The 10,303-nt window shown below is 40.9% G+C and overlaps 1 protein-coding gene across 4 annotated transcripts in view; it reads left to right on the top strand.

Moving 5' to 3' along the window:
- FGFR1OP (FGFR1 oncogene partner) overlaps positions 1-10,303 on the top strand; it is a 56,523-nt gene that overhangs the window by 20,403 nt on the left and 25,817 nt on the right. For 2 of the 4 annotated variants that reach the window (XM_019527310.1, XM_019527312.1), the window contains exons 6-7: positions 723-806; positions 5,725-5,784. In XM_019527310.1, coding sequence (XP_019382855.1) covers positions 723-806; positions 5,725-5,784 — 144 coding nt within the window. The remainder of the gene's footprint in view (positions 1-722; positions 807-5,724; positions 5,785-10,303) is intronic. The other 2 variants (XM_019527311.1, XM_019527313.1) reach the window with 1 other exon arrangement.

Below are 10,303 nucleotides of genomic sequence, written 5' to 3'. Positions count from 1 at the left end.
CCTTCCTCCCTCCTTGCGGGGGCCTTGATTTGCACCCCTTGCCCCTTCCTTCTTTTCCCCCACCCCCCTCGCCCGTTCCCCTCCATAGACTTACTTTCTGGGTGCTGCTTTACAAGCCACTGAGCTGCATTCTGTAGGGTTACCACATTTTGTTTTTAAAAAGGACACCTTTTGGGGGTGGGGGGAATAATATTGGGTGGGGCAGTGATATGCCCATGTCCTGCCCCTCACTCCCCAGCCCTGCTACTGCCCCTCACTCTTGACCCACAGTACCCTGCATCCTGTCAGGGCATGTGGGGACCCCCTACCCCCTGGGCTCTAACCTCTATACACACACTCCATACCCACCCCCTAACCATAACCATACAAAGTGCCCACATAACTTTGAGCTTTTCTGTGCATAATTTTGAGTTTTTAGCTGTGTGATTAAAATTGTGATTAATTGCCACTAATTTTTTTAATTGCACAACTAATCACAATTTTTTAAATAGTTTGACAACCTTAGTTTAAATACTTATTTATAAACAAAATCTGAGAGAATTTGACTTCAAAATAGTTACCGATTTCTGAAAATGGGAACTTATTGCTACAATTTGGAAGAAATGGAAGTAGGGAGAATTGTTTTGTGTTCGTTTCTTATACCCTTCTATGCTGAACTGTAGCATGATACATTCTTACAAAATCTTAAATAAGTTATTTATTTGGGAAATCTTGATTTTTAGGTAGCTCCAGTTCTGTCTGATATTGTGCACTCGCCACCAAAATCACCTGATGAGAGATCAAACACACATACAATACCAAGTAAGGTAAGTTTGCTACACAAAAGAAATTACTAACTAAAATAATATGCCAATATGTGGTAAAATAAACTAGAAAGGACTTTTCTGTTTTAAAAAGATGGTTTATTGCAGAAGTGTTGACAGGTATTTGTCAAGAATTTTTCAGCCATTTTTTCTCAGCTGGTTTTTAAAGGACTCTCCTTCCTTATACTCTCCTTCCTTTATCCAGATCTAAATGGAAGAACCATATTAAGCATGTCAGCAGTAACAGGGGTCAAAACATTTAACCATTTCTCTTAACTTTATAGTCTTAAATGGAAGCTAGTTGTCAAGTCAGTACATGCATATACAAATATGAATAGATACATTTATGCATATATACATATGGGTGTGCTGTGAAAGGGAATTATCTCGTTATTATCAGTTTGTAGTGTATGGGAATTGCAGCCCTTTGTGATCCATAGTTTTTAAATTTAAATCTAAAACTTCATTACTAAGTATGCAAGTTAATTGTTGCACTTACGCTTTCCACAAGTGTTTTGTGTTTTTTTTGTAACAGGATGTTGTAAGGCAGTGCTTCCCAAACTTTTTTTTTTTTCCTCAGCATGACCCCATCTGCTGATTGTTGTAACCTCATTTGGGGTTGTGGCCCCCAGTTTGGGGAACTGCTGTTGTAAGGGGTTTTTGGTAAGAACTGCAGTGTGCTGTTACATATCCCTTTTGGGGGTAGGGATAGATGTCGCAATGTATTAAGCATAAATGGGAAGGGTTGATATGCTGCAGGTAGCGGTACTATATCATGAGGCATACACTGATTTGAGTAACTTGTGTAAGACTCTGTGCAGTTATTTAAAGAAGATAAAAATGATCTTGTCTGTGTTCATCCAGCTCTAGCTATCCTTTCTTCTTCATTTTAAGATGGTTGTTGTTCTTAATTTTAGTTTTAGATTGGTTTCGTTTCTCTCCTTTTATTCCAGTTCTCCAAATTGGAATGTGCATCAGGAGGTGAATGTGTACAGTGTCGTATTGCAGCAGTAGTTTCATACTTTGCTTGCTGTTCTTTCAGATCTGTGTTACTACATTCAAAGCTGCTGGATCACGTACAGCTAGACATACATCATCTTTTCTTTAAATACTGTTATTGAGAGCAGCAGAAATCAGATTAGTCTTTCATGTGATAATAAAACTGAATGTTAAAACATCTTGTGATTAAAGGCAGTGGAGGTTTAAAAAAGCAATATGGAAAAATAGGAAAAGCGGTATAGCCTAGTAGAAAAAGAGAACTAGTATAGTAAATGTTGCATAACTGGGGCAATTTGAGTTATGTCCCAATTAAATAGCTGTTTCACTTAACCTTGTGTAAGGCTATGTGTGTGTTTTTTCTGTTGCCTGGTTTTGTTGCATCCTTTTTTCTTGTTTAGAACTTAACTGTAATAAATGGACCCATTTTAAAGGGTCAAAAGATGAAAGTTGACAAACTGCATTACTGAGTGTTTCCTGGCTGTTGTGTAACAGAAAACAAAAGCAAACTGATGAACTTTTTAGGTGTTGCATAACATTTGTAATTAATGTGGTACTCAGACCAAACATTGTCCTAGCAAAGCAAGTTGTAGCAAGTATGATCCTTTTAAAGCAACAAAATACTCATTTATCTTAGTAGAGTATTGTTTTCAGGAGCTGAAGTTAGATTCCCCAATTACTCAGCCCCATTTGAGTGCCTTCAGTTGTGTATAGGAATAGCTGAACACCTATTACAACAAAACTTAAAAGCATCAGCCTAGGGCAGGGGTTCCCAAACTGTGGTACGTGTACCTGAGGGGGGTACACAGGAAAAGTTGTTTAATGGCGGGTTTAATTTTCATTATAATAATTGCTGGGTTTTTGGTTGTAGCTGTGTTTGGTTTAAGGACATAGGCAGGCAAGGTTCTTTGAGTAGATGTTGGGGGTGGGGGGGAAGTAGAACTTTTCAGCTACTCAGTTGGTCTAATAAAGTTATCACATCTACTCAAAGAACCTTGCCATTATAATAATTCATAAATATTATAATTTAAGGGGTTAAAATACAAAATGTATGCTGGTGAAGGCACATGGGCAGCTGGTAAATCTGGAAGGGGGTATGCAATAAGAAGCGGTTTTGGGGAACCTCTGGCCTATGACAAGTAGCAATTGATTTGCATGAAAGCTAGAGGAACATTAGTAAAGTGTCAGTTTTGTTTTGCAGTGTGTGGTTACCTAGTAAACTAATAATAATGTTCTCACTTCTGTAGTATCTGAAGGTATTGTTAATACTTTTGGCCAGCTAACAAGTATTATTTAATTCTATTCAGCTTCTCTATACACATTCACATCACTTGCATAATGTTTGGTCTCCATTTAAAATGCCTAAAACAAAGTAGAAGAGAACTTTATAATTATTTGTAAGTAAACAATTTTAATTTCTCAAAGTTAAGCGTACTTTAAACTTTTTTTTTTTGCGTTCAGTCTTAAGACATTTCATTGTATATGCCCTAGTTGCATTTACTTTTAACTGGTCTGAAAAAAAGTCTTTACCAGATATGAGACTTTTGATTCCTCATTCCAGTGATTCTTGTCCAAAAGTTTTAGCAGTGGTGTATCACAGTTGGAGGGTAGCCGATTTGAATTTGTATTAAAAGACCATGGGTGATTTGGAGAATTGCTTACCAGTAAGCCCTGAATCTGTACCTGATAAATTGGCTAATTAACTAAATACAGAATCAAGTTCAAAGCTGAAAAAATGTCTTGTGTCAAATGGAGTCTTCTGCAGTGCTAAACTTTGTAGCATTGCATGTAATATGTATACAGTTGCATGTAGTTCTAAAGGGGGGTCTCTTGCTTCCCCATAGTGCTCTACTTTTTCCCCTTTCCACCTCAAGGGGGAGCAAAAGTATGGTAAGCCATATGACAGCTTACTGGGGACCAACTGCAGACCAGCCAGGACTAGGGGCTGCTTGCATGTACAGCTGGGCAACATGTCAGAGTACACTGCTGGTCCTATCCATGGGGCAGCAGTGAGCACTCCTCACTATCCTCCTGCGGAGGGTGGTAAGCTGCCACAGTGCCTACTGCTGCTCCAGTCTGCTCGCTGGCCGTAGCTCTGTCATGGCATGCTGAGGCAGCAAGCTATCACAATGTGTTGCTGTGCCCAGGACAGCAGCACACACTTTGCTGGCTTTTTCCACAGGCTGGCAGCCTGCCTAATGATCTCCTTTCCCCAGCAAGGGAGAAGGCAGGCTGTCTTTGGGCGTCGGGAGCAAAACCGTTCCCTTGTTTGGAGGGCCATATCTTTTCAGCTACTTGGTATGTTTCTAGCCAGGGGCTGTGAATTTTTGCCCCCCAGCACTGTTTTTTGTTTGTTTGTTTGTTTGTTTGTTTTTGTTTTTTTGTAGTACCATAAAATGCTGCGGTACTTGTAGTGCTACAAATGCATGTCTCTGCATAGCCTCAGAATAAGGGTTAAAAACATTCTGAGATGAATTTCCAAAGATTAGCTTATTTTAAATTGGGAGGAGGGGCACTCTATGGCACACGTGCCACAAGTGACATGCACTGCCTCTTTGGTATGCAGCAGGCAGGGAAAGCAGCAGCAGTTGCTCAAGGAGGAAAGAGCAGAGCAGCAGATTGGACAGGGGAGGGGGTAGGGCTCTACCTTGTAGCACACCTGCCAAAAATTACCTTCCACTAGTTTAAAGTTTGGAATAATCTCCTATAGGGTATGGTGAAAGCTCCATTACTTGGAACAGCTTATAGAAAAAAAAAATACTTATAAAGCTATCTCTAGGTATATACTTATGCATCCAAAATCTTAAAATAAAAAAGCAGCCTGTCTCCTCTTTTGTGTTTCTTGTTGTTTTTTGTTTCTGTAGCTTGTTCTAAATATGTTTTGGGGCGGTTTTTTTGTCTGTTTTTTTTTTCCAACCTTAAATGATGACTGTTGTGTTGGCTGGTGCTATTTTGGAACAACCAGAGTGGCTTTAACATTCATCTCTCTAGTTGTATATTCAGACACTATTGATAATTTTGTGCAAATTAACATATTACGTCCATAATAAATGGAAATTAAATGACAATTTTTGCTGGTTTGAATGCTAGGCTCAGCTGACAGTTCATGTTATGTACCTTTTGTATATTATTAAATTAAAAAGCCTCAAGTTCCTCATTAAGAAGAATTGCATTCTTTACTCTAGCTCCCTTTGGCCATGTTCAAGTATTGTATTTGTACTGGGAGAATCACCACTTTCCCAGTAGAAACAACAAGCATATACACATTCACACTATTTCTCCAGGACCATAAATGGTGATTCTGGGGCAAGAAAATGGCTCAACTCCAACCCAGTAGAAAGTGTTCCTGGTGGGGTTTCTCACAGGAGAGTGAATCCTTGTACACTTTTCATGGTGTTGGTGCTAGGAGCCAAGTGGAAGAAGCAGTTCCACATGCCCACTTCTCACACCAGGGAACTCTTGTGTAAAAAGCAGGGAGGGGCTTTTCCCTACTGCTTCAGTTCTTCTAGGAACAGGAAGACTGGATCAGCTGCTGCTCCCTATGCTTTCCCCAGACAGATCACCCTGGTTTTGGGATGGTGTAAGGAGCAAGGGGGAGAGTACAGTTGCAGACTGTACTGCTCCCTCTCCAGGAATCATCTGCAGCGGTGGAAACTTTCTACTCCTAGAAACTAGTGCTATATCAACTGTTACCTGACAGATTCTATTTAACATCAATAACTGTCCTTGGGTAGAAGAATTAAAATATTCTTGAAATTTTCTAACAAGTCAGGGGAACAGTATAGCTTTAGAAGAAGAAAAGCTTAGCTGCCTTGTTTTGCTGTTTAAATTATCATGCTATATAAATAGAAACTGGAGTAGCTTAAACTGCTCAAATTGTTTTTCATTTCTTTTTGTGCTGTTGTTATTTTATTCTTATGTTCAGATACCAAGGTATAAAGGACTTCGTAAGCAGGAAAAGTGCTTGGACAAGGCTGGTGAGCAGGTAAAATGCCCAAGAGAAGGCACTCAGGTGTCTTTAATTTTTTCTTTTAGGAAAAAAAGCTTATACTACAACTTAAAAAAAATGCCATACAATGGACTTGATGCATACACTAAAATATAACTAGTGCTATGCTATGTAGCTATAGAAGTAACACCTTAAGGCACCATACATAAATTATTGTAAATGTTTAAAAGAGCTTGCTGAAATCATTACTAAAAGATGAGGATATTCATGTTGGTCTTGGTCACTTAATCGTTAACTAATGTAGCTGGAGAGGATAAGAGCCAAGAGTATAATTTTAGCTTTGAATTTCCCAGGGCTTTTTCTAAATATATTAATTTGTACACTTTCCACAAACTAATCTGTGAATCCACTACCCTCTCCTTTAAAGATTCCTTGTACGCAATGTGAAAAGGAGTAACTGGGTGACAATAGAAAATTTTATAATTTTTATTATTTTTTTAATTGAACCACTTGAGACCTGTTAAGAATGTCTTTATGGCTGTTTTCTCATGATTCCTCATAGGTTAATGCAATAGACAGTATTTTGCCTGAAGTGATAGACAGATTCTGCTGTGGTGTTCTAGGAAGTGAAGTATTAGACTTACCTTATAATTAGCCCCAAGAATTTCAGTGAACTATCACGGTTATCAATATAAAGAAGTAGATCATGTATAGCATTTTTATAGGATGAAAGAACACAAATGTGTTTAGAATAAAATACCACTGTATACCTTGCCTTTCTTGCATATCATTCTCAGTTTCAAATTTTAATCTGTCAAATTTTTAGGATAGTTAATTTGTGGGGGGGAGAGCTGTTCAGGATTAAAATAAATATGCATGCTAAAGCCATGCCTACTAGATATCTTCTCATCTGTACCTCAAGTAATTGTAAAACAATGAGGTTTTCAGTTGCATGTTGAAATTCCCTACAAACAGGTATTCTGGAATAGCGGTGTCACTATGGGCAAGATTAGCTCCATAATTTAATTTCAAGAGGAATGTTGGAAATCCATTTAAGTTCCTTCAGAGATCATTCTTCATGAATGTGGGCTGTGAATAAAAGTATATCTTCTGACATATTTTGAGATGTTTCTAAGAGGAGGAAGTAGGGGAAAAATGAGGTACAGGAAGCATGTAAAGAATTACTGTAGGAATTACCAATTCCTTTGGCTACATTTACCATATTTTATTGAATAAGATGAGTTTTGTTTTGTTTTGCTTCCCCCACCATAATCAGCATGGGGGAGGGGGAAAGCTCCTCTTATTCACATGCAGCAAACCACCCCTTTAAATGTATTGGCTATCATCAAATTGGTGCTAGAAGCAGTATGTGCTCAGTCATGGAAACCAACTAATGAAGTTAAGGGAATGCAGTCCATGCTAAGCATACCTATAACACATGGCCTATATTGATCAAACATACTGATGGGAACTGTTTTTGTGTGGCCCTTAAAATAACAAAACCAAAAAGAAAGGTAGTTGCTCCCCCCAGGAGGGAATGAGCACAGGGCAACACTCAGAGGTTGGAGAAAGCTCTAACATCCTCCTCTAATGCCAGACATGCTGATGGGAACCTTTTTGTTGTGTGTGTGGGGGGGCCTTTTTAAAAATGGGCAGGTGTTCCCTCTGCAGGAACCTGGCACTGGGCCTGTACCAGAAGGGCCCAAGCCAGCCTTGACACCCTTCCCTAAAAATAAAATGCTACATTTGGTAACTGAAAAGGCCTGAAATGTTGATGGGAGCCTACCACAAAGATAGGTTAGTGCAGTTTATCTGAAAAAGATGGTGCCCATTGTGCTTACTCCCCCTCGGTACTAACTCTTTCAGGTCATTGTGAGCTACTGCATTGAGTACATTTAGACTTCCTCACTACTCCCACAGCTGAGCTGTGCCTTTCTTTCTCACTTCCAAAGTTTCCTGTTTCTTCACCATCTTTAAATGTCTAGTAGACATCATCAAACTTCTGTGTAGCTGAGTAGCTCTGCTTCCCCCCTCTCTGCATGTCACGTGATTTAGTGTGGCTTCTCTGTGGGGTGGAGATGAACCAGGCAGCCCTGTGCCTCATCTGCATATAATTTTTTGGGAGGTCCCATGATTGGAACCAGGTGCTCTTGTTGCAGCCTGTGAGTGTAGGGCTAATTAGCATGTGGATCCTTTGGAGGGTATCTAGAATACACACACATACTAAGCAGTGCTGAGCTGTGGGGTCACCATGGCTTGAAACATTTTTTGGCTCTACTGGGGCCCAGCCTGATTAACTAAATGGTAAATCCTGAGCCTTTTGTCTCTGGACTAATATCATGCACAGTTTGTACTATGTATAAGTAGGTACAAAAGTGGTGCTTAGAAGTGTATTTATGGAATACCTGTGCTGAAGTTGCAGCTGTCGGGGTTGAGGCCAGCTCTTACATAGAATCTAATGATGAGGGGCACCCATCTTGTTGTTCAGTGTTGTGTTGTATTCTAAACTTTTATGATTTTCAAGGCCCAGGAATATTAGACTTGACTTATTTGGAATTTTTAAAAAAAAAAATGGAGTGTAATTTACTAGAAATGGGTCTGCATGTAGTTTAGGTAAAGAGTGTCAAATATACGGTCTGTGGGTTGGATTCAGCCTGTGGAGCTGTTGTTTGATTCTTAGAAGCTGGGAATTTGGGGGTAGAGCTTGCTGCTGAAATTGGGATATGGAGCTTTGCTAGGGATGATGTTGGTGGCAAGGGACATGTTAAGGTTTTAACCCTGGTGCCTCCCTGAAACTGCTTGCCTTGCTGCTGAAGGTGGGTCCAGATGTGGCCCCTGAGAACCCCTGCAAGTCAAGATATGGCTCTGGGAGCCAAACCAATTTGATGCCCCTGATTTAGATAGTGGTAGATTAAAATTTATTGGGGCCCTGGGCAAACAGAAAATTGGAGGCCTCCTACATCCCATTATAAACATGAATGCGTCAAAAAGCATTAATAAATAAATGCATGAAATGTTTAGTGTTCATTAATAAATAAAGCCCAACATGTGATATTGAAATTAACCACTCAATTTTGCCAGGCACAAAACTCTATAAAACTGCCTTAGGAAAATTACTCTCATGTGTGAAATTGCCATAAATATATAATAATACAAAAGGAATAATGTTTTAGTTTAGTGGTCATGTAGACTTTTTTTGTTTGACTTTTGTATTTAAAAAAAAAAATGTACCTACATTATGGTAAACTACTTCAATACAAATACAGGCCATGTTTATTACGGGCGTACCGATAAAGGTTTTCTTGGCCAATACCAATAGTTGGTTATTAACTGACCATATCAGCCAATGCTGATCTGATAACTGATATTTAGTAATAATGCAAGTAATTTTAAACTACTGACAAACCTTTTTTGGGGGGGCATGCTCCAACAGCTGCCTGCAGCACATTATCAGGATCCCAATGTTTAAACATGGCGGCAGGGGTGCTTGAACTAGAGCTTATCAAGTGAGATTTAGTTTGTGCTGCCACCACCATTTTTAAGCTCAGGGACACCAATACATGAGACACTGTGTAGCACTTCAATTAGAGCTGCTCTCAGAGCTACTCTAATTTAAGCATTATTTACCCCCACCCTGGAGCACGCACAAAGGTGCCAAGGGGCAGCTGTCTGAGCCTGCCCAGCAGGGCTGATGGTGGGAGGAAAGTATGAGCCTTTGTGGCTGCCCAGGGCTGGATGGTCTCTGGGCCACAACTCCCTTAAAACTGGGCCCCAGCTCCTGGGAGCTAGACTCCAGCAGGGGAGGAGGTCTTCCCCTCTTGGTGCTGGTGCTGCTGCTGCTGCCAAGCCTGGGCAGCGTGGGCCTCCCTATTCCACGGAGGAGGCTGAATGGACTTGACTGGGCTGAGGGTGGCGTGGCATGTGCCCGCCTCTCCTCCCTGTTCCCTGCCCCTGCCTCCCCCTGCTACAGCCGAAGCAGGGCAGGGGCAGATATGGTCTGTCCGCTGTGGGCTCACGTCTCTTCATCCTTTGCCCCAAGGGCCCCGTACCACGCATATGCTCCTGACTGCCTGGCAGCCGGAGGCACAACTCACTGCCCCTACTGCTGTCAGGTGGGCAGGAAGTGCATGGCTTGCACAGGTCTCCCAAGGGAAAGTTGGAAAGGCAGCAGAGCAGAGAGCCCCAAGCCCACAGTGAGCAGCCCGCATTCATCCCATGCACAGATTCTCACAAGAGGGCTGAGGGGGACCTGGTGACCATCTATAAACTCACTAGGGGGGACCAGAAGGGTTTGGGAGAGACCTTGTTTCCCCTAGCACCCCCTGGCATAACAAGAAATAACGGCCACAAGTTGTTGGAGAGTAAGTTTAGATTAGACATCCGCAATGGTTAGGGCGGCTAGGATCTGGAACCAACTTCCAAGGGAAGTGGTGCTGGCTCCTACCCTGGGGGTCTTTAAGAGGAGGCTTGATGCTTACCTAGCTGGAGTCATTTGAGCCCAGTTTTGTTTTTTGTTTTTTTGTTTTTGTTTTTGTTTTTTCTCCTGCCCTGGCAG

This window comes from Gavialis gangeticus, unplaced genomic scaffold (genome assembly GCF_001723915.1).
Source record: "Gavialis gangeticus isolate Ggan-Ray unplaced genomic scaffold, GavGan_comp1, whole genome shotgun sequence".
Lineage (NCBI taxonomy): Eukaryota > Metazoa > Chordata > Crocodylia > Gavialidae > Gavialis > Gavialis gangeticus.
The sequence above is the reverse complement of the archived record's forward strand: the minus strand, read 5'-3'. Positions and strand labels throughout refer to the sequence as shown.